This window comes from Drosophila pseudoobscura, chromosome 3, assembly GCF_009870125.1.
Source record: "Drosophila pseudoobscura strain MV-25-SWS-2005 chromosome 3, UCI_Dpse_MV25, whole genome shotgun sequence".
Lineage (NCBI taxonomy): Eukaryota > Metazoa > Arthropoda > Insecta > Diptera > Drosophilidae > Drosophila > Drosophila pseudoobscura.
In genome coordinates, this window is record NC_046680.1 from 4,325,654 (window position 1) to 4,347,844 (window position 22,191).

The following is a 22,191-nucleotide window of genomic DNA, read 5'->3' on the forward strand; positions in this document are numbered from 1 at the left end:
CATTTCGAATCACCCATTAATTTTGAGGAGCAAAAGCAAACAGGCTAAGAGGTCAAAGGAATGCGAAAATAGTGCGTGAGTGAAAGGCGATGAAACGGAAATGGAAAGAAGGAATAGAACAGAGAGGAGAAAGCGGCTACAGTTACAAAAAAAAAAAATCAATTCGTGGCAAACTGAAACTTGATTTATGGCTGTATTTATGAAAAGCCAAAAAAAAAACAACCCGGAACTCGGTCGGAAGGAAAAAGCAAACACACACACAGGCACACTTGTGTGTAGACACAGTTAGGAAATAGAGATCTAAGTGATTGAGAAGGAGTCATAACGACTTTCAACAAATTTACCAGAAAATTGACTTTTTCTGCTCGGAATTAAAGCGCTTGGCTGGTCTCCGACATGTGGGGGAGAAGATTCATCAGAGGACGGCTGGCTGGCTGGCTGGCTGGCTGGCTGGCTGGCTGGTTGGAACCCTGTCACCCTGCCCACATGGTCAGGGTCCAGGGGGTGGTGTGGCGTGGCAAGCTTGTCAACTCGGCACGATGCAGGTGCCGCTGTGGGTGGGTGGGTGTACGTGAGTGAAATTGAACTGTTTGCAGCTACAAATTGCAACTTGTTTTCACCTGGCTGCATTTTGTTTTATTTTCGACAGGTGAAATAACCGCAATTACGCTGATTCTGCCCTCCTCCCCATCTCTCTTAGTGAACTTTAGAAATGAAATTGCCAGTTCAGTCCAGTCCGAGTTGGTCCAAAAACACATTTGCTGCGGCAAGAAGTACGCTTAAGTGCCGCTTTGCGAAACATTTCATTGCATAAGCAGGGGCCGGGGGCCGTCCAGGGGTCCAAGGGACTGGCGGCGGGTCAGAGGTGCTGGGTGGTGGTGCTGCAGGAAGCCTGCTAAAGTGAAATACTGCCACAGCAGCCATCGCCATCGCCATCGTTGTCGTTGTCGTCCTTGCTGGCTAGAAAAGTCAAAAAACTAACGAAATCGGAAACGGAAGCACACAAAGCGCCACTGCCCGCTCTGCTGCTTCCTCTCCTCTCCTCTCCTCTCCGCTCTCACTCTCTCTCTCTCTCACCCTCTCACTCTGCTCCTGCTGCTGCTTTTGCTGCTCCTCTGTTTGTCCTGCATCATCATTGTCGCTTGGCTGCCTGCCTGAGAACTGCTCAAAAGTCGCAGAAGAGACAGAGAGAGAGAGAGAAAAAGAGAGAGAGAGAGAGAGAGCCGGGAACTTTTCCCTAGTCAAACGTAGCAACTGTGAGAGAAACAAACACAACATAACGGGGAAAAGTTGCCACAGTTTTCGCACAGTTTTCCCGCAGTGCCTTTTGCTTTTGGTTGTCATCATTTCTGTATAAAAATTGGATGCTCATTTGCCGCTCTTGGTCAGTTTTCCGTGCCCCACTCGAACCGCTGGTAATTTGCAGCAGCCAATCTTAGCCCCCGCCCCCGCCACCGCCCTCACCACACTCGAATGCTTTGTTCAATTAATGAGACTCTTGACAGTTTTCCGCTGCTCCTTGCCAACTGCTTCGGTGTCCTTTCGCTTCCTTTTTTCAGCTTTCCTTTTTTTCCGCACCCCGATACCAGTCCTAACTGGAAGGGCCACTCGTGCTGCTGTTTTGTAATTTATAATGTTAACTTTTTGATTTCTGCCAGGTCAGGGCGCACTTAATTAATGAAACAGGCGCAGCAAAGGAAATTGTCGTGAGTGGAAGGAGGGGGAAGGGGACAAGAGGCAGAGGGCAGGAGGCAGGAGGCATGGCCGATGAAGGAGCGTTGCAATTGAACACAAATACATAAATTCAATTAGGCAGGCACCCAGAAATCAATAAGCGACTTTTCCAACATCTAATTGAGGGGCCCAGCCCGAGCCCGAGACCCTCATTGAGCCTCCGCCTCCCCGCCGCTTATTAATTGCCCCACGTACATTGCTCATACGTCACGTGGCGCGCAAATTCCAAAAAGGAGTGGATAGAGCGGACAAAGGGCGGTGGCTTGGGACAGGAGACGGAAAAAAAAGAACAACTGTCAGCTGTAATTAGCACATCAGAGCGAGAACAGACACACACACACACCCGGTAAGAGTTGAGTGTTCTTTCCCCCAGCCACCTCCTAACACGAGTTGACGCGCTGAAATTTTTGACTGAGTGATGGCTCGAACCCAAAGAAAGATGAATGTCTTTGGCTTGCCTGAGAACATGCTGCGATGTAATTATTAATGCCATCATCATCATCGCCGCCGTCCTCATCGTCGTCCTCGTCGTCGTTGTAATCGTCTCTGTGGAAGCTGATGACTTGTCGCATGCCGCGCCTGCTTTTAGGCTTGGCGCGCTTAAAGTGTGGAAGATGTCTCTTGCACATGTGTGTGTATTTATCTGCAGCAGCCACACCCTAAAAGGGAAAACACCAGCGCATATTAAACAGACTACGACTACAACCCAGACTCCTTCAGCTCCGCTCCTGCCCCATGCAGGTGGACGGTGGGCGGGGGGTAGCGGGGGCCTCTCTTGGCCGCTGGCAAAAAATAATAATTTGCAGAGCACATTTCTTGCTCTCCTTTCCGTTTGCTTTTTTTCTGTGCCACTTTTTTCATCATCACATATATATATATATACATAAACATATATATGCTCGTACAATACATATTCATCTATATATGAGTGTATGTTTGTATGTATGCATATATGTATGTATGTTGCAAGTTGGAACACCTTTTCCCTACTCCTGCCAGTGCAATTTTTCTCGCCTGAAATGCAGGCACACGACCATTGTAGAGGGACGGGCATGGACATGGATGATGGGGATCCGGGTTCCTGAGCACGCTGATACTGTGGAGCTGTGATGCGGCGGTGTTCATGTTGTTTGGCGCCATTATTAATAAAGTTCACGAATGCAATGAGCACCCAGCGCGTTATGAGTGAGTTTCCCCACAAAACCCACACACACACACATACACAAACAGAGGCAGGGGTAGGACCACAGCTGCACTATGACGCACATTTGGTGGGAGGCAGCCGATGTGGGGCAGCGGCATTCTCAGTTACAACTGATGCCCTGCTCAAAGGATCCCATACATTCTGTAAAAGATTGTGTACTGTACGATTACGTTTTAGTTAACCTTGAATACAACTTGAATACTTCCCAAGCTAAATTGACACATTCCAAAACCAGTCTTCAAACTCTGATTCTGAAAAAATTAACAATTTCTATTGAGTACTTCAGAAGGTACACAGATTTTGAACCTTTGAAACTTTGCCGAGAAGTGGGAAATGTCTTTTGCGGAATCTTTGGGTTGTAAGCTTTATAAATCCTTGCCTATATTGTACATCGTCCTCGATACTGCTGTGAGGTAAAGCCAAGCTTTCGGATTATAAAATATTATTCCCTATTATATGTTAGCTGTATAGTTTCCCAAATTCATATTTTTTGAGCCATTCTACTATTCGTTTCAAGGAAATATGTACATGCTTGAATGGTTGAAGGGCATTGAAACTTCGATGGGTATTTCGTTTTCCAAATCTCATTTAGGTTCTTTTTTGCTATTTACAGCTAGAGCTGCCGGATCCACGCCCAGGCCTGGTTAACTCGGCTATCTCTTACTGTTACTCTGGCAAAGGCACACACGCACATCCAGATAGATGCAGGAAGAGCGGCGAGGATATATATATATATATAACATAGTAGGACTGGAAATACAAACGAACATGGCGCGTACTTGTAATGCCGCCTAGGTGCATGGCAGACCAAAGTGCTTCTGTTTCATGCCCATTGCAACAGTTGCAACTTGCAGCGGCACACACAGACCCAGAGACAGACACACAGAGAGAGAGAGAGAGAGAGAGAGAGAGAGAGATAGTGAGTGCGAGAGAGGGGTACAGAGGCCTGCCGCTGCCGAGTTGTTGGCTGTTGGGGCTCGGTTGGTTGATGTTGATGCGCCTCGAGTTCCCGTCGAGTGCGGCTTTTGTGGGAAAAATTAAAAATTTCGAGTGGGCCGCAAGTGGTTTCAAGGATTTGCATTAAGCGCATGCAACCAACTCGCCAACATGAGTGTGGAGCCCCATATACTCCGGTACCGTGCACCCCGTCAACACCCCTTGCCAAAACAGAGCCTCCTGCCCCGCATTTCAGCATTCCCGCATCCCTCCTCCACCAGTAAACCACATTCCACCCATATATATGCGATGGCACAAACACATTAACGATACGAATGTATCTGAGCTGTTAGTTGTTAGTTGTGCTCTCTCTCTCTCTCTCTCTCTCTCTCTCTATCTCTCTCTCTCTCTCTATCTCTCTCTCTCTCTTCTATCTAACAGCTCTCTTCTCCTCTCTCCTGTGAGAGCAGCTCACGCTTTAATGGCTGCCCGTCAAAGCGCTCAAGTCATTTTCATATCGCTGTATATGCCATTTTTGGGCAGGGACTGAATGCTTGGTATTACTTTCATACAATACCATTTCCGAGTGCCGCCTCAGTTGTATCTACCTGAGACCAATTCTCAATCATTTTTTTTTTTGTTTTTATAAAAAAATCTCTTATTTTTAATGGACCTAGAAAAACACTATTTACACCAAAATTTTTATTTTTTTACAATCTCTGCATTGCCGCCATGATTTGTAAACTTTTGATTTTTTACGATTTTCTTCACAGATAATCATTATTTTTGAGTAATTTGATAAAACTTAGGATTAATCATTATTCTTGATAAAAAAAAAATAAAACACAAAAATAATGAATATCAATGATACTATCTACATGAATATTAGAAAAAGTTCCGACATTTGTAAAATCTCTGGAATAGTCCCCTAAGGAAAGTCCTTTCTTTGATCAATGGAACTTGCAGCCCATAGGAGAGTATAAGAAATATACATAAGTATGAAAGGATGAAACAAATTCTTCGCTTAAAAATTGCCATTTTGTATTCAATTTTATTTAAATTAACTGTATTGAAAAAGCTATAGATATAATAGAACAATTAAAATCGATAGCCATGAAAATCATTCCGAAGCAAATATGGCTTGCAAAACAGACAAAATCTCAAAAAGTAAAATATACATACATAGCAAAAAGAATTTGTAAGGCCAGAGCTAGAACAAGGCCGGTACCTGATCCTCTAACAAATTTGTTCGGGATATATGAAACGTATTTCAAGGAGTCCCCCGGGGGATTTTGCATGAGAACTAAATAATGATCCGTATGCCTCTGTCATGCTTCATGGCTGCCTGCAAGCTGCAGCTCACATATACTCCTCCACATACTTAGCAGGATGGGGGCCCATCAGTCTGCTCTCCGCTGCATTCTCAACAATTACATAGGGCTCAGTCTTGGGGGGGAAATATAAAAAAAAACTAAAGCTTTGCATGGCCCACTAAGTACACTTGTCAGCTAGTCCCCATCTCTGCCTTCATCTCTGTTTCTGTCTCTGCTCTTTGGACGTCTGTCTTCTGTCTCGGCTCTGCTGTTTCGGTTAGTTTTCTGTTGTTTTCTGCTAGTATTTGCCGAGCGCTTCAGTCAGGCTTTCACGCACACAGGAACACTCACAGACGTATGTGCACATGCTGGTACAAATGCCATTTTTATTTATTCTTTCGCTTGTTCTTGAGCTTTGACTCTGCCACACACGCCCCCCACTCCACACGCCCACTCAGCTCAGCCACTGACTTGCAAAAATTTCATAATAAAGTTGTTGAACTATTTTTCATTGCATAGTTTTAGGGGCTCGTCGTGCACTTAAGCGTATTAGAATGCACTCAAAGTCGGGCGAAATGGATCCTTGCCGCCCCAGGATGCAAATGCCAGATAGTAATCGGGCATCAGAATTTAAAGGATCGCTCCTTGGTGGCGGGGGAAAAGGTGAAAATGAGTGCACCTCGGTGGACTCTGGGCTGGCACGTGTAATTAAGTTGGCATCAAGGACAAACACCACACACACACAAACACACAGGGTGGGGGCAGCTTGTGTGTGGCATGCTCCAAGGCACTTCAAATTGCTCTGGACGAGGGAGACAAATGGTCAGGCAAGGCCAGGGCGGACCCGATACCGAGTGCCCAACGGTTACATGCACGTACTTCCTAATCCTTTTGCAGCAAAAAAAGAGAGAAACCCCAATACGTAGCAGTGGAGAGCGAGACAGCCCGCAACCTGCGACGAAACGAAATCAAAAAGTTTGAAACAATTTTGTCGTAAATCTTCGAAAATAGTTTTACAGTCAGGCCGACAGCCAACCGAACAGAACAGAACGGAACGGAACAGGAGAGAACTGAGCAGAACAGGGCAGGAGGAGGAGGAGGAGCAGGGCTAAAGAGCCAACATACAGAATTGAGAGGGGCATAGAAGGGGGTTCTTTTGACCAGGGGAAAGGGTCAGGTCAGAGGCAGCGAATGAAATTGAGCTTGAAAGAATGTATATACATAAACATTGCATTGCATTGCTGTGTGGCACACAAGGAGCCACCCGGCCTCAACTCCTGTAGAGATAGAGAGATAGATCCCAAAGTATTTTAATAACCGTAGATGTTCTTGAGATTTCTGGCGCAGAAGCTAATGGTACGGGTAGCCATCTAAGCCGTTAAAGCACACACCAAAAGGCAAACACCATAGAGAATCCCAAAGCTGAGGTAGAAGTTCAGACCGCAAAATGCCACAAAACTAAGCTGGCTCGAGGATGCTCGCACTCGTAGTCGTACTCGTTGCAAGTGCAAATCCGACCAAACGTACAAATAAACATTTAAAATGCTCACAAAACTGTGGAAAATCAGTTGCTGACAATGAACTGGGAAAGCGGATAGCGGGATGTGGAAAGGAGGAAGGGAGAAGGGGGAGCGGGAAGCGGCAAGCGGCAAGCGGCAAGCAGGGAACTGTCTGAGGTTTGTGGCGTATTTAAACTTTCAGAGACTCCTCTCTACTGAATGCTGAATGTGTGTGGGGGAAAGTGTAACTAATGCTCGACAGTGGCACTAATTTAATTACGAAAAACGCAAGTGTCGCCTTGGCCACATTTTACAGCTAATGCAGCTCCAGCTTCGCTCTGGCCATTTGCTGATTGCCACAAATTGCTCTGAAGGGACAGCCAGGCCGGGCTCCTTACTTCTTATATATATTTTTTTGATATTGCGGGAGAAGGACAGTGTCCGGGGGAAAGTGTGACCAGTGGGAGTGGGAGTGGGAGAGTAGTCCTCCGCCCCTGGCACTGCATCTGCCTCTGCCTCTGCCACACCCGCATCGGAGTCGTATTTGAGTTTTTATCAGCGGCCAAATGCAGCACCAGCAGGCGGTGCATCTGCAACTCATTAGACAGACACTTGCCAAGGAATGTGCTCTCTTCGTCTCTCGCTCTCTCTCTCTCGCTCGCTCTCACCCGAGCGAGTGTGTGTGTGTGTGTGTATAGCTTTTGGCAAATTAATTAATTTAAGTCTTATGCAATTGCAATTGCATCCCATTGCATTGGCTGGCGGCTGTGGGATGGGTCGGAGGGCCACCGACCAATAAAACATTAGACAAGTGTCTGGCTGCAAACGAGGTTAAACATGCCAATGCACACTTGGGAATGCCACGCCTGCCTTTCTCTGTCTCTCTCTGTCTCTCTCTCTCTCTCTCTCTCTTTGTGTGTGTGTGTGTGTTTTATGCGATAGCATTCAATATTTTCCGGCAATTCTGGAGACACAAGAATGAAAAATCGATTTTAGTTTAAAATTAACAGCCTCCAAAATGACAAACATTGGCACTTGCTCTAGATTCCGAGGCGCAGGGCAAAAAAGTGTGGGAGCTGAGGCCTCTTCTTGCAACAGGAAATTGCATATTTGCTCACGCACACACACACACACACAGAGAACCACTCACACAACTGCAGCAAATGAAAAATGTGACTTTAAGGCGAATTGCAGGCCTGAAATGGAATGAAATAGGCTAGCAACACTGTGAGCCACACACACATTTGAGCAATTTTGTGCACACTCGCACACGCATCGAAGGACCTCCCACCCTTCCGGAAGAGTTGTTGCTCGTGATCCTCTTCTACTGCTGCAGCTGCCATTCATTTCTTACATTTCGGTTGCATTGCACACACACACACACAGACACCCATGCAGACAGACGGGGAGAGAGAGAGAAGGGCAGGCAGGGAAGCACACAAATGCAAAACGAAATTGCAATCGAGCGCGTGTCAAAGGACATGGAGAATCCCTCGCCTGGCATTTGGCAGCCAAATGCTTCCGCCACGCGTCCTTTATCCTGGCTGGACATGCATGAGGCTCAGCCTGATGGTGATGCCGATGCTGGTCCCTCGCTTAAAGTGAAGTTGTCCACATTGACATGACCAGCAGTAGAAGGACCAGAAGGAGCAGCAGCGGCAGCTAGAGATGAATGTGGGATGTGGATGGGGCGTAACGGAACGGCATCGAGTTGCATGTGTGACGGAAATGTGAAACAAGCCCTCCCACACCAAACCCTTTCCTCCCAGGCCGAGTGCAGGCCAAAAATGCAGTTGTTTCATTGTCGCAATTGCCAATGGAGCTGCAGTGCAGTTTCTCCACAGCCGGCGCTGCCGTTACTTCTGCTCCTGCGGCATCCGGAAGTGGTAAGCATGCATACCCAAGGCTCATGCAACCGTTCCCTGCAACTGTTCCTGCACGGATCTCTGACCCCCAGCGGGTGCTGCCTGGATATGTAATGAAAAATCAATCAATGCGATACATTTACCGCTTGCCACAGGTCAAGAATTTGCCATCCAATTATTTGGCCGTTTGACTCGCCTCTTCCTGGGGAGATTATATAGATGACTATGAAATACAAAAAACTCACAGTTTTTGATCATTTGAATAGGATTTCATATCAAAGTTAATGAAATGATTTGTCAATTGGTTGTTAATCTAGTACCTTTCTCGTATTAAGTATTCGAATATTAGTCTAACAACTATCTTTCCTGCATGTACGCCATCGGTACAGTTATTCGCATCGCGCGTCATGCGTCAGCGCCCCTCGGTCGGTATCAACGCCAAAATAAAAAAAAAGAACCAACAATACGGAAAATATAACTGGAGTTCATGGAATGTTATTCAAATTTATTCCGAAATTGCTAAATTACGCCTTACACCCGTGCCTCGCACTGTACACCTTCTGATCCAAACGAGTATATTTATGCATAAATAAATATATACATGCAAGGCGCGTTTTCTTCTGGACTGGACCACAGCAGAGCCGAAGATGACGACAAGATGCTCCAAGTCAAGAGCTTCTCAATTTCTCGAGCACTCTGCCCCCAGCAGCAATAACTACAATTCAGCCCAATCCAGAACTTGGAACGGGAACAGCAGGAAAGATATGCAGCAGAAGCACTTCGTGTGGCAGGCAAATTCAGTGCTCCAGAGGGGTGCGGCAGGGCGGGGGTGGAATAAAAGAAATGTGCGACAGGCAGTTAAGACAAAAGAATTGTGGCAAAGCCAAAGACCGAGTCGAGTCGAGTAGAATCGAGTCGAGTCAGGACAAGCAGAGGCAGACAACAAATTGAAATAAATGCAAGACGACTGTAAAAGTTGGCATTTGTCGGAGCCGTCGCACGTTTCAATGGCGATGCTGCAGCCCACGCTGACGCCAAACGCCCCGCCAACCACCAACCACCCCCTCGAGTGGCAAGAACATTTTTTCGGCTTATTAATAATGCAACGGCCGCAATTCAATGAATTTTTGACTCTGGCGGAGTCCGGATGGCCTGTGCCTGTGCCAGAGCCGAGAGACGAACCCGATGCCGAGCGTACCGTAGCGATGGCCCTCAGACATGCCACAGTTGCCCCGAGAAGAAGAGAGACAAACGGAGGCATCAACATAATTTTTTTTGGGTCTATCTGATGAACCTTTTAGCTGCGACAGACTACAGCAGGGAGGGTTTCAAGGTGTTGCGGAGCTAGGACCAGAGCCATAACATGGCTGCTTAAACCTTTACGTGCGACAAATTTACGACTTCAAATGTGACCGCAAAAACAACAGCAACGGCAGCGGCAACGGCAGCGGCAACGGCAGCGGCAACGGCAGCGGCAACGGCAACGGTAGCAAGGTGAACTGAACCCATTTTGAGGCAGAGAGAAAACAGAGGCACAGTGTGTGCCCACACAGCCAGCCATACACCCCCCACGCAAACAAACATGATAGCATCCCGTCCTAAATTTACATTTGAGAGGGTGTTTCGGTTGCCGGATTCGCCTGGAAATCGCCTAACATTGACACACTTTGGATGCAGGGATTACTCTGTCCCAAAGGTGTTACGGTTTCACTATATAAGCGATATCGAGAACAACCGGCCCCAGCTATGGATACATCTGAGAGCAACGTACATATGTATCTGCATGTGGATGCCGGGTACCAGTAGCTCCCTCCGAAGCGCTTGTTAACCTTTAGGAAATGCCCAAATATACCCATATACATTGTGACCCCCCCCCCCATGTTCCGATTCCAGCCCCAGCCACGCAAACAGTTCACTGTCCATTACATAAATATTTTATTTCAATAAAACGTGAGCAGTTTTTATGAATTTCATCGACATTTCATGCACTCTGGTGCACGAATTTTGCACTTTACTGTCGCTTAGTGGCATCGTTCGTGTTTGGTTAGTGTTATGCGCGTAGTTGGTGGTGGGGGATAGGTTGAAGGGGGTGGGGGGAGGGGGAAGGGGAAGGGGAGCCGTTGTTCCGTCAGCGCTTAAAGGGTTAAAGGCAACTGGGTGTGCATCCCAGGCTCCCCTCGGGGTCTGGCCCCGGCCACGCCTGGGCTGCCTGTCCACTGATGTATGAAACGTTTGATTGAATTGACAGCATACACTCTGGCCCTGCCGCAGCCACTGGCAATGGCACTGGCATTGGCACTCTCCTTCCCCCGTCCAGCCCCTGGAGTGGGCCAATCGAGCGCATATCGAAACCGAACCTGAAAACTCCTGTTCCTGCCCCATATCCCATATCACATGTTCTACCTCCAGCTCCAGCTTCAGCTGCTGCTGCTGCTGCTGCTGCTGCGGGCCATAAAAAACAAGATGTCATAAATTTTCAACGCATTTCTGTTTGTTTTTCCCAGCTTTTTCGTTTCGTTTCGTTTCGTTTTCTTTTTCTCGTTTCGCAATTTGAGCGTTGCGTGTGCATTTGGTTGTGGCTCTTGCTTTTTATGCACATTAAGTTAATTGAAAAACTCATAAGGGCCAATGAGCATCATTCAGTAGGCATTGGCTCCGGGGCCTCGGCTCAACCTTTGATTGAGCCTGTCGCCCGTTAGCCGTCTCCCATCTCCCTTCTCCTGGTGCCCTACATTATTTGTAACAGTTAACGTTCGGTTGTGGCCATGGCCTACATTTGGTTAGTGTTTACCAGGGAAAACATTAATCTCCGTTTCCCACAAAGCTGGCAGGCCACTTCCTGGCCACATGCTGATTACTGGATGGTCATCCCACACCGATCCCCACCCCTCTTCCCCCTACTGAATGTCTAAGCAAACAAAACGCTTTCTCGCAGGGGAAAATTGAAAAATTTTAATCTCTGTCGCAAAGCGGAAACACGCAGCTCAGCGACAGCATCCAGCATCCATCGGGGGCAACAATGATGCCAGTGCCACAACGCTGACAGTCGCCTGTCGACGGACCATGGGCCAGCATTGATGTATAGCCAAACGCAAGTTTTGGCAATGAAAGCAGCGTGGAGAGGCCAGCGGGCGGCTAACAAGCCAACAGCACGAAACAAAGTGAAATGAGGCGTACAAAACTGTCAGTCCTGACTCCAGATCCACCTCTCCCTTTCTGGCCCTCCCTCGGACCTGCCCACAAGTAAATTTAATAGCCAGGCATATTTAAATCGTAAAAAGTAAGGGGACAGACCGAGGACCGACAGAGCGAAGGCGCCGGCGCTGGCGAAGGCAAACAAACTTTTCACAAATTAGCTAGAATTATTTAAATTGCCCTGCCTAAACTGGGGCGCATTGGCAGCCGTGGAACATGAATTAAGCAGCTCGAAATGTGTGGCAGCAAAATGGCGCACTATGCGACTGTAGGGAACGGAGAGGAAAGCGATCTGGCAAAGTGGCAGGTGCCACAGATTAACTGGTGCAAAGCGGCGAAGTCAGGGCTTCAGCTCGCAGCAATTTTTAAAAATCATACAAATAAATATGTGGGTACATAGAAAGAAAGAAACTTCGCTGAGGTTGTAATAACATAATAAAATATATCTCCCGTGCTGAGTAAACATAATTCCAATATGCAGATATCGAGTGCGTGGTGTAAGGTTTTCTTTTGGCAGCACAGGATGTCCTGCTCTGGATATTATCAGAAGCTACATTTTCTCAGGGATTCTGGCGCCGTTAACGTGGTTTTCATACGCGTTGATGCCAGGCGATGGCGCCTGTCGGAGGTTTTATGCGCTTCTTTTTTAGCACTTTACACTCTCGAAATGCCAGAAGTCAAAGCCGAGAGGCAGATGAAGCTACATTTTATGGCGCACCAACCACAAAAACCCCTGCTCTGCCCCCCGAATCATGCAGCATGCAACACTTTTTCGCACACTCGCGTTAATTGCAGCCCCAGCAGCAGAAGCAACACGAAAATTGTTGCAAGGGTGGGTGGAATTTATTTTTTGTGTGTGCGTTTCCTATATCCGCTTTTCGGGTTTTCTGTTCTTCCGTTCGCAGAAATGTCAGCGGAAGCATTCGGCCATTATCCTTATTAGTTTTATGCTCCATTGCGCCAACTTTTCAGTCATCATGGACACTGTTCTGGCCGTGGCTATTACGATTATGATTATGACGTTGGCCTGGTCGTGGTCGCAAGCCAGATCGTTAAGTCCGCCCGGCAGCCAAACAACATTCGCTGGCCATTTAAGACGAGCGGGCAGGAAGGGCAGGGCCGGGGCAGCGGTCGCGGCTGGGAGCAGGCAGCACCAAATCTCATTTCGAATTCTATCTAATAATTAACATGGCCATAAAAAGCACACGGACACGCCCTCTCCACATCCAATATGTAAACTGTCGCGCTGGCATTCAAACTTTACACAAACACAGCAAAGCCCCCCACAGCCCTCACAGCCCCCCACACAGGAAAAGCGAGCAACAAACAAGTTTCAGTTTTCGGCCAGGACCAACAGCACCCAGAACGGAAGGGTACCTTCGGAGCAGAGTCTTTAGTTACCAATGAAGATCCCTCGTTTCCGCACTTGGCAATTTACTCTGATCCACAATAAACAAAATGACAAATTACTCGTTAAAAGAAATGCCAGTATTTAAAATAAATATTCAAAACTGAAAAAAGTTCAGATCTATTTAAAAATTATGGCTTATGGCCATATTTATGGGTTTTATGGCCCATATTTAATCTAAATATACAGCACTTTAAATTGAAATCATTTTAAGTCTTGATTTTTAATTTAAATATGGGTTTATTTTCATACCAATATCGGAATTTAAGTGAAACCCCTATCTTTCTATAATTTTCACTATCGGCTAAAAATCTTTTGGTACTCATATTTGTATTTGTATCTATGTATGACAACTTCAGAGTATTTTCGTCTGCGTTGCAAACAGCTGATACCAATCGTTATACCCTCTGCAGGCATCAGCGTATAAGGAGAGCATCATAAGGAGGCGGACCTGTCGCCAGGGCCAAGGAAACTCATTTAAGCCAAGCAAACATTTGTAGTCTTAATTTTCGTGGCTCATCATAAACTTGGTTACATTTCCAGCCGCACAAGCCTCTGGGCCACCCGTTACGGCTTTCACTTTGTTGATGATTTTCATTAAATTCTTACGCCTTTTCTCCACATTGTTGTTGCTGCTGTTGCTGTCGTTTTCGTTTCGTTTCGTTAAGGCAACAGCAACAACAGAACATCGGAAAGATACAACTTTGCGGCCTGGAGTTTCATTTGCCTGCGTTAAAAATCCAACTCAACGTTGGATGGCGGCTCCCCCCACCCGCTTCTCATCCCCAGCCCCCTGTTCCAGAGTCTGTCAGGACTCTACTCTTGTCTGCCTGCAGTTAACTTTGTGTTTTTATCGTTATTTGTGTTCAACACGCATACTTAACACCATCGCATACACGCATACACACACACACACACACACACACATACATATATATTTATATATAGAGAATGGGAGATAGGAAGAGATCCTGTCTCCAAGAGAGTCTTATGCACAATATGGCCAAATTCTCATCAAAATTTTATGCTGAAATTAACAAATCTGTTTACAAATTTATTAAAACGTTGCTCTCCGTTCTTCGCTCATTTTTCGGAGATGGGAATATGAAGGGGATGAGAGAGGAGTGTTGTCAAGGGATGGCTTTTAATGGGTTGCTTTGTCATTATCTCTTTATCATCATCATCACCATCATCATCTTCTTCTGAATCATGGGAACCCCTTCGCAGCAACAGCAACAGCAGCAGCATTGACATTTGATCTGATGACAGTTTGATGGGTTCCATCTTCCATTTTTAGCATTGATCAACACTGGCTGTATTGACCATGGATAAGCACACATGCAGCTACAACAGTGGCCGGCACGCACACATAACCATAACGGTAATTGTTCAATATGCAAACATGCAAACGGTAGCGATTAACATATTATACTCGTACATAACTCATACGAGTGCGAGTGCGAGTGTACGGCAGAAGCAAACAATCGACTAACATACACATCAGCACACATTACAGTAGGTGTTAGAATATACATGCACACGACGTACATTTATGTGTGGGAGATTTTGTTTGAGTGGGTGTGAGTGTTTGTGCATGTGCGTAGGTGTAGGTGTGGGTTAGCTGGCAACGTTTTGCATAATTTCCAAAATTTCCATAAATACAAACGGCGAGAATTTCATAGTTCAAACAGTTACCGTGACGCCCAGCTCTATTTGCACACGGATTTGGAGTTGGTTTTAGACTTGGACTTGGATTTTGATTTGCATTTTCGCAGGAATTAGCTGACCAATCGGAGGTGTGATGTCTGCGATGGGGATATCCCAACCCCCACTCGTTCGAGACCCAGCGTCTGCTTGGTTCTGTCATCCAAGCGCAAGCCGTCGACTTGGGATCGCGAGGGAACTTATTGACCTAAAATAAAAGCAAAATCCATCAGCGTGACTCTAGCCAAATACTCGTACCGAAACAGTGTTTACCACTAATCAACCGCTTAGTTCTGCTAATTAGACACAACTTCGGCAGAGAAAAGAGAAATTTCAGAGTTAAAGTCGTTTTATGGTTAGGCGGGGTAAATATTATTGAAGTAAATCTACCTTGCAGGTTTTAGCTTATTCTGACTAATTAAATACGGTAACATCCATATGTACATATACGGACATATAAAGTATGACGATGCTCAATATTACACTTTCTATTCATGGGGAATTTGACGGTTCAAAAAATGCCCATTCCCGTAGATACAGTAACATCTTCCTCATTCTCTCGCCCAAAAAGATGAATCCCTATGTAGACAGCAGATGATGTACTGATTGACTGCATACCTTTCGGCTGTGCACAAAATTGAAAGCGAAGAATATATATGTACAGTATGTATGTGTATATATAGGTAAATGTAAATAAATATATACACATAGGTAAATATAGGCAGATAGAAAACTAAAATTTTCCCCAGCTTTATGCGAGTTTATGCGATTCGCTAGTATTTTTTTTACAACAAAAGACAGTGTAGTTTTTAAAAACATCGAGTCTTAGTTTTCATAAAGATAGAAATAAACATGTGGTCGCGAAATAGAAGTCGACTTTGGCTTAATCTAGCAAAATTCAAATGCAAAGATCTGCGCAACGGAACAGAATATTCTAAAGCGTTTCATTTATTTTGAAAGAGGGCTAATGTATGTTTCTATCGAGTATTTACACACTGAATTATCTCTATTGGTTTATTTTTTTGTAATAGAATTAAGTACTGGTCACTGTTTATATATGTTTTTTTTTTGCCTTATCACCTCACATTTTCCCATAAATCACTTCATATTTCATAGATAAATAGCTCAACAGGCTATTTTCAGAGATTTGAGGAAAACATTTTACAAGAATGAAAGAAAAGAATAAAGAAAAACAAACCTATAAAAATAGCAAAACATACCGCAAAAGTTAACTTTAGCTAATTTTAATAAGATTTCAGTTAATGAAAGTTAAGTTAATGAAATGATATGCCAATTGGTAAAATTAGCTGAGTTTCATTTAATTTAGAAAATAATATCGGGACACAAGTTTTTAGTTAACGCTTTTACTTCTGTCAGGCAGGCAGATAAGAGATTATATTTCCGGTTCGAAACGAGCTAAATCTTTTAAAGGGGGAAGAGCTTGGAGGGGGGGTGACTGAATTAAGCCGAATTGAGCATTTAATCAGTTAATTGTTGTCTAGGGCGTTGGAGATATGTGTGGGTGTGATTTTGAAATTAACAGCGCCATTTACACAGTATTACCATTCCAGGCCAATACCGGGGCATACATACATATATTCGTGTAAATGTGTACGTGTGGGAGAAACAAAAGAAGGAGGAAAAAATTGCCGTTATCACGCCACAATAACCTCAAAATTTATTCACTTTATTGATAATGCAATAAATCGCAGCCGAACGGCCAGTTCAACTCTGCAGAGTATCCGTGCATTTGTGTGTGACTGTAGGTGTGTGCCTGCTGCTGCACAATTTGTTTGAGCGTGTGTGTCTGTGCTGGGCAATTTTTTCGTAGCATATTTTCGGCTGGCGCATATTTTTCGTGTTTGCATATTTCATTTCAATTTTATTTCTTGCTGCTCTGCCAATACACCCACTCATATACATGCAAACATATACATGTATACAAATGTGTGTGTGTTTGTGTGTATTTGCATGCAGTGTAAAATATGCCATGAAAATCAACGAAAATACGTAACCCAGGACACACGTGAACGGAGTCTGCACTCTATGTCTATATCTCTGTCGCAGTCTCTTTTGCTGTGTATCTCTCTTTCTCTCTCTCTCTCTATCTCTCTCTCTCTCTCTATGAATGGCAATTGTATTTCGATTTTACAGTTTTTGTCTTTAGAAATGTTATGTGTTATGAGGATGAAGGCCCCATCAGTGGGGCATCGGAGCATGGGGTGTTCGATAAAAGGCGACCGCCACAAAGGACAGCTTCAATATTTTCGTTTCATTCCATCTGCCTGCCTGCCTGCCTGCCTGCCTGCCTGCCTCTCTGCCTGCTTGCATGTTGCCGACAATGTGTTGATAAGGCAACAGTCGAAACGCACAGGGGAACGTTGCAAACAGAGCGAGAAAGAAGCAATGGAAGAGGTGCAGAAAGAGAGGTGGGATACATGGTCCGTTACAAAGTCCATATCCACTTCCGCGTGCCAAAAATTGCAGGCAGGCCTCGTTGTCAGCCCTGATCCACTTTTGGATATATTTTGCAGACTTAATGGCAAGTCCGAATCAGTATCTCCATTCATGTGTCCGACTGTGTATCTGTATTTGTACGAGTATCTGTGTGAGACCATGACAAATTGGCGTGAACTTTTGGGTAGCAGAGTTTTCCCTTTCCGCTGATTAGCCATCAAAATTGTCGCTTAAGTCCATTAAACACTTTAAGACCGACTTTAGAGAAAGACCCGACCCCGACTCGCGCCCCTCCTCGCCAGGCGACGAACATCTTATCTTGGTCAACTGCTTGTCCCAGCTGCACGCTATTCGCACTTCCGGTTACAGTCCATTTAGGGCACCATATTGCCGGGCGTTGGTGTTGGCACTTTTGCGCATATTTTGCAAAATCATTACTTAAATACACAGAACCGGAGACGGGGAAAACGAAAGGGTGGCCGTGGTCCCATGACCAGTCCGGCGAGTGGCCAGTCCTGGTCCTGGTCCTGTGGAACACTGCCAAGCAGGACAACGTTATGCTGCTCCTGGTCCTCTCTTGTACTGCCTCTCGCCTCTCGCCTTTCCCCTTTTCGTTAGCTCGTTTGCTTTTTGGGTTTTAAAATGCATTTTCGTTATTTTCACTGCAGCTGCGACGCGTCGCCTTTTCTGTTGCCGTTGTCTGCTGCCTTCTGCTGCCTGTCGTCGATCTTTTGCCACTCACGGCATTTAGCCTTAGCCACGACTTCTTCTTCTTTACACTCTCCACACCGCCACACCTCCCTCGCTTGCAGTTTAGTTTTCCGTTAATTTATGTGCAACATTTAGCTGTTTTGTACCTGCGGAAACCCTTGCAGGCCATTCCAATGGAACTTTGCTTTATTGCTTGTTGTTTGCCCCCCGAAAAAAATAAAGAAAAAACGAGAAACGAAAAACGAAAACGAGCGAGACAAAAGAAACGACAGTCTGATACCCTTCGGCTGCTTGTATGTGAGGAGAAGATTGCTTCCGTACATTTTAATACCTAACTCGTATGAGATTATGCTCTCATCTAGGGAATAGAAACATTAAAAAACTAAAATTAAAAAAAATAATACAAATTGTCTCGTAGTCAACCATGGCATGGCTACAGGGTAACAGAGTACTGTCATACATATCCAAATAATAGTTATCAAGATTCAGTGGCCATGGAACAAGTCGCTTGCTCATAAATACACGTATCGCTCGACTATTTCCATTTATTCAGTTACCTTTATTCCATTTTGGCAACCATTAATGATTGCCATCGAGAGGGGGCTTCGAGGGGGAGCCTCTGAGTTGCCATTCGCTCTGTTCAGGGAGTGTTTGCGTAGGCCCCCGCTTTTTAGGGCTGTCCACAGCAGGTGCGAACACGCTAATCCAGCCATAAAGAGACCCCCAAGCCAATCATCAATATTGACCGTTGGGATTGGGCCTGTGCCCGATTGGCTTATTTTACAATTTACACCACTCCCGAGACTGGAGTGGGTGCCACGCCACATATGAGGGCATGAGACTCAGTGCGGGGGTGAGATGTTCTCAGAGCTGAGCTAGCAATGGGGCAGCGGCCAGATCGCGGCCGGAATGCGCGGCTAACAATTAGCGTATTAGAAAATCTAGCACCTTGTCAAAGTGAAAGGTAGCTGGGGGAGAGAGGTTCGATGCTAACAGCTCAATGCTGCTAATGGTGCATTTTATACATTTGTATTTGTTTGTCGCTCATCTCCATTATGGGGGGTGCTGTTGCGTGAGGCAACGACTGAGGCGCGGAGGAGCCTTCACGCTCTTTCCCCCCAACGGACCGCGCTTCACTTCGCTTCTCTGCTCGGCTTTAATCACACTAATTACGCAACTAAAAGGATAATCGTGTCGCTGACCGCACACGAGCTCCTTAATGCGTTTCTCGAACTTTTTGCGTATCTTTGATACACATGTACATATGTTACCCCCCAGCCTCCCGTCATAATCCCCTCGTTTGAACTCTGACAAGCTCGTTAACCGATTGCGGAACACCAATGGAAAGAGCTTTAGCTCTCACTTCACTTAAAGACATTCGAATCTAGTTTATTAAATTCTAGGATAGCCTGATACAAAAACTATCAAAACCTATTTAAATGGCCACTTAAAACAAACTGCCAGTCAACCGACTACCGGACTGCAGGACTACAGGATTGAGGTCCTGAGGCGATACGTCAGGCTGAAGCCCGTCTCCACGGCCTCGTCCAGAGTCATCTCGTCGCTGGAGAAGTGCATGAGGTAGGGCGGCGAGGCTGTGAAGAGGTAACTCAATATCAGAGCGGTTCAAGGATTACTCTCTCCCTCTCCACCGTTCACTTACCATAGACCAAGAGGTTGTCATTGGTGCCGCAGTAGTAGGTGGGCTGATAGGCGGTGTTCTTGGCTAGAATGCCCTGCGGTATCATGAGGTAGTCCTCCTGTCTGCCCGTCGTGTGGACGGTGGCCCGGCAGAACTCGTCGTAGCCCTCCGTATCTCCAATCTGCATCGCCGTCGAGAATTTGCTGAAGGCGTATCTACGAATATTAGAAAATTCATCAATGCTTCACCCTCAAGATTTCCCCCTTCTTCTCCACTGCACTAACTCAATCATGCTGGCACTGGCCACCGACTTGATGCAGATATTATAGTTCAGATCGGGCATATAGTTGCTGCCAATCATCGCTTGGTAGTTAAAGCTGCGAATAGTGCCCGTCAGCTCCGTGTAGTACTGCTGACAGCCTGCCGGAGCCAGCAGCTCGTAGTCCGCGTGGTGCGAGGCGAAGATGCTGCGCAGATCCTGTAGCGTGTTGGTGCTTCCGGCGAAGGAGCTCGCTGCACTAGAGCGGCGCTTGGTGCTGGCCGCAGGACCCTCCAGCTGGGTCACAATCAGACGCCAATTGGTGCCCGTCCAGCGTGTGGGTACCGCAAAGGTAAGGGTCACCTGCTCGATCCCGGCGGCCACATTAAAAGGTAGATAGATGTGCTGGCCCGTGTTGACGCCGCACAGCTTAAAGCCACCCGCTTCGAAGTAGTCCTGACACTCCAGCAACGAGTCCGTCAGGATGGGCTGCTGCAGCTCGAACTGCTCAAAGTCGATGCGCAGCTGCTGGACGTTAACGCTGAACGCCTCGATGGTGTAGGTGCTGAGATCGCCGGTCAGTGCTGCGGGGTTCTTGATGATGGTTCGCTTCTGACGCGTGCTCGATCCACTCTGCATGTTGGCTGGTGTGAAGAGCAGAAGAGGGGAAAGGGAGAGTTAGCCTTCATTGGAGTACACGGGTTTCCGGCGAATAATCTCACTTTCACAGCAGACTCCGTAGGTGCCGCAGTAGCCATTGACGGTGCCCGACTGCCGCATACACTTGAAACGGGAGAGGCAGGTGCCCGTAATGCCGCTGGTGGTGATGCAAGTATCCTCCAGAGTGCTGCGTCTTCTGGCCTGACGCCACATCCCAGCGGGCTCAACGACTCCCGTAACCGTAGCATTCGTTGCAGTTAAGTCGGTCAAGGTCTCCGCATGCGCGTATGTCATGCACCACACGAGTAGCAGCGAAGTTACAATCATAATATAATTTTTGGCTTTGTTCTTTTCCCGGCTATACTTTCACATCAACTGTGAGAGTCTCCCGGTCCGTGGGCTGCTTTTATACGTCGGATGGCGGGGGCAGCAGCAATAGCAGCAGCAGCAGCAGCAGCAGAAGCAGCCATGGAAGAGGCAACGCCTCTGGCAACACCGATGCGGTGATGAGATTTTCGTGTTAGAAGCCAGCCGTGTCAATATTTGGTAAGAAGTAAGAAGTTCCCAGTACCAGTACCAGTACCAGCACTCTCTCAGCGCCCCATGAATATTCAAAAGCACGCTAGTTGCTTCTATTAACTTGTTTGCCCAGCCCAGTCATTGAACCTTAACGAAATGTTCATTATTGTGATCTTCGATCCGCTGAAACTGGGTTATGTTTGCCCACTCTCCCCTCTGTCTGTACTATCCGTGTTCGAGTAGGAGAATGTATACACATACACACTATTCAGTTCTCACCATGGGTATCTCATTATCGAGTGTCATCACACCGAATGAAGATGGTGATGATAGTGCGACCAACGATGATGAGCAATCATTGCTGATGATGTCAAAAAATGAAAACGTGCTACGCAGACACATCATTCTCGAAGATAAATGCTTTGTGAATGAAATTACAAAATACCTGTCTGTTACAGGCAGAATTGCACAATAAAAGCTGGAAATGGCAGCTAAATCTTCAATTCCGAAACAAAAAGGTTTTTTACTACCACAAACAGTCTAATTTAAAATTTCGGTCGGTGATGTTGATTATTTTACAAAAAAGGCACGTAGTGGGATATCTTTTGAGGATCATCGGTAAAAAAAATGGAATTTTGAGCAGGGAATATAAATAGATGAGAGTGTACCAATCGACATTGATTGCTTATACTTCAACTTATAGGCGTATCGACAGCGGAGTTTTCCATTAATATAAATAAATAAAGTACAATTTTCGATGCTTTCGCTCTTGTGTCTCTTTTTGAACCAGCTAAGGACACAAATTAATGATTGAAACTCCAAGAGGGAGATTCTTCGAATCAGTAATAAAAACATACCCGGTACAAGCTTGTTTGGGCAAGCTATTTACTGCTCTGGCATGCAGCTTTATCGAACACCTCTATACCGGTATTTTGGTCGTTTATTTATAGTAGAAAGAAATTAGGGAGTTAAATGTTTGGGAAAATTGCTTCTCTCTTGACAAACAGCAGGTGCCCCTTGGGCCGCGATAAACCTTATCGATCGTGTTTGGCGACACTGAAACATTGCTAATTAGCTGTGCGACT

The 22,191-nt window shown here is 46.0% G+C and overlaps 1 protein-coding gene across 1 annotated transcript; it reads right to left on the reverse strand.

Annotated features, from left to right (window-relative positions):
* Nucleotides 1-19,389: 19,389 nt before the first annotated feature.
* On the reverse strand, nucleotides 19,390-20,996 carry LOC4803344 (uncharacterized). The gene is made up of 4 exons (XM_001360085.4): nucleotides 20,650-20,996; nucleotides 19,953-20,571; nucleotides 19,690-19,883; nucleotides 19,390-19,621 (listed from the first exon to the last, which is right to left on the reverse strand). Exons 1-4 carry the CDS (start codon nucleotides 20,912-20,914, stop codon nucleotides 19,515-19,517), a joined length of 1,185 nt encoding a protein of 394 aa, XP_001360122.3. The 5' UTR covers nucleotides 20,915-20,996; the 3' UTR covers nucleotides 19,390-19,514.
* Between the last annotated feature and the right edge of the window lie 1,195 nt (nucleotides 20,997-22,191).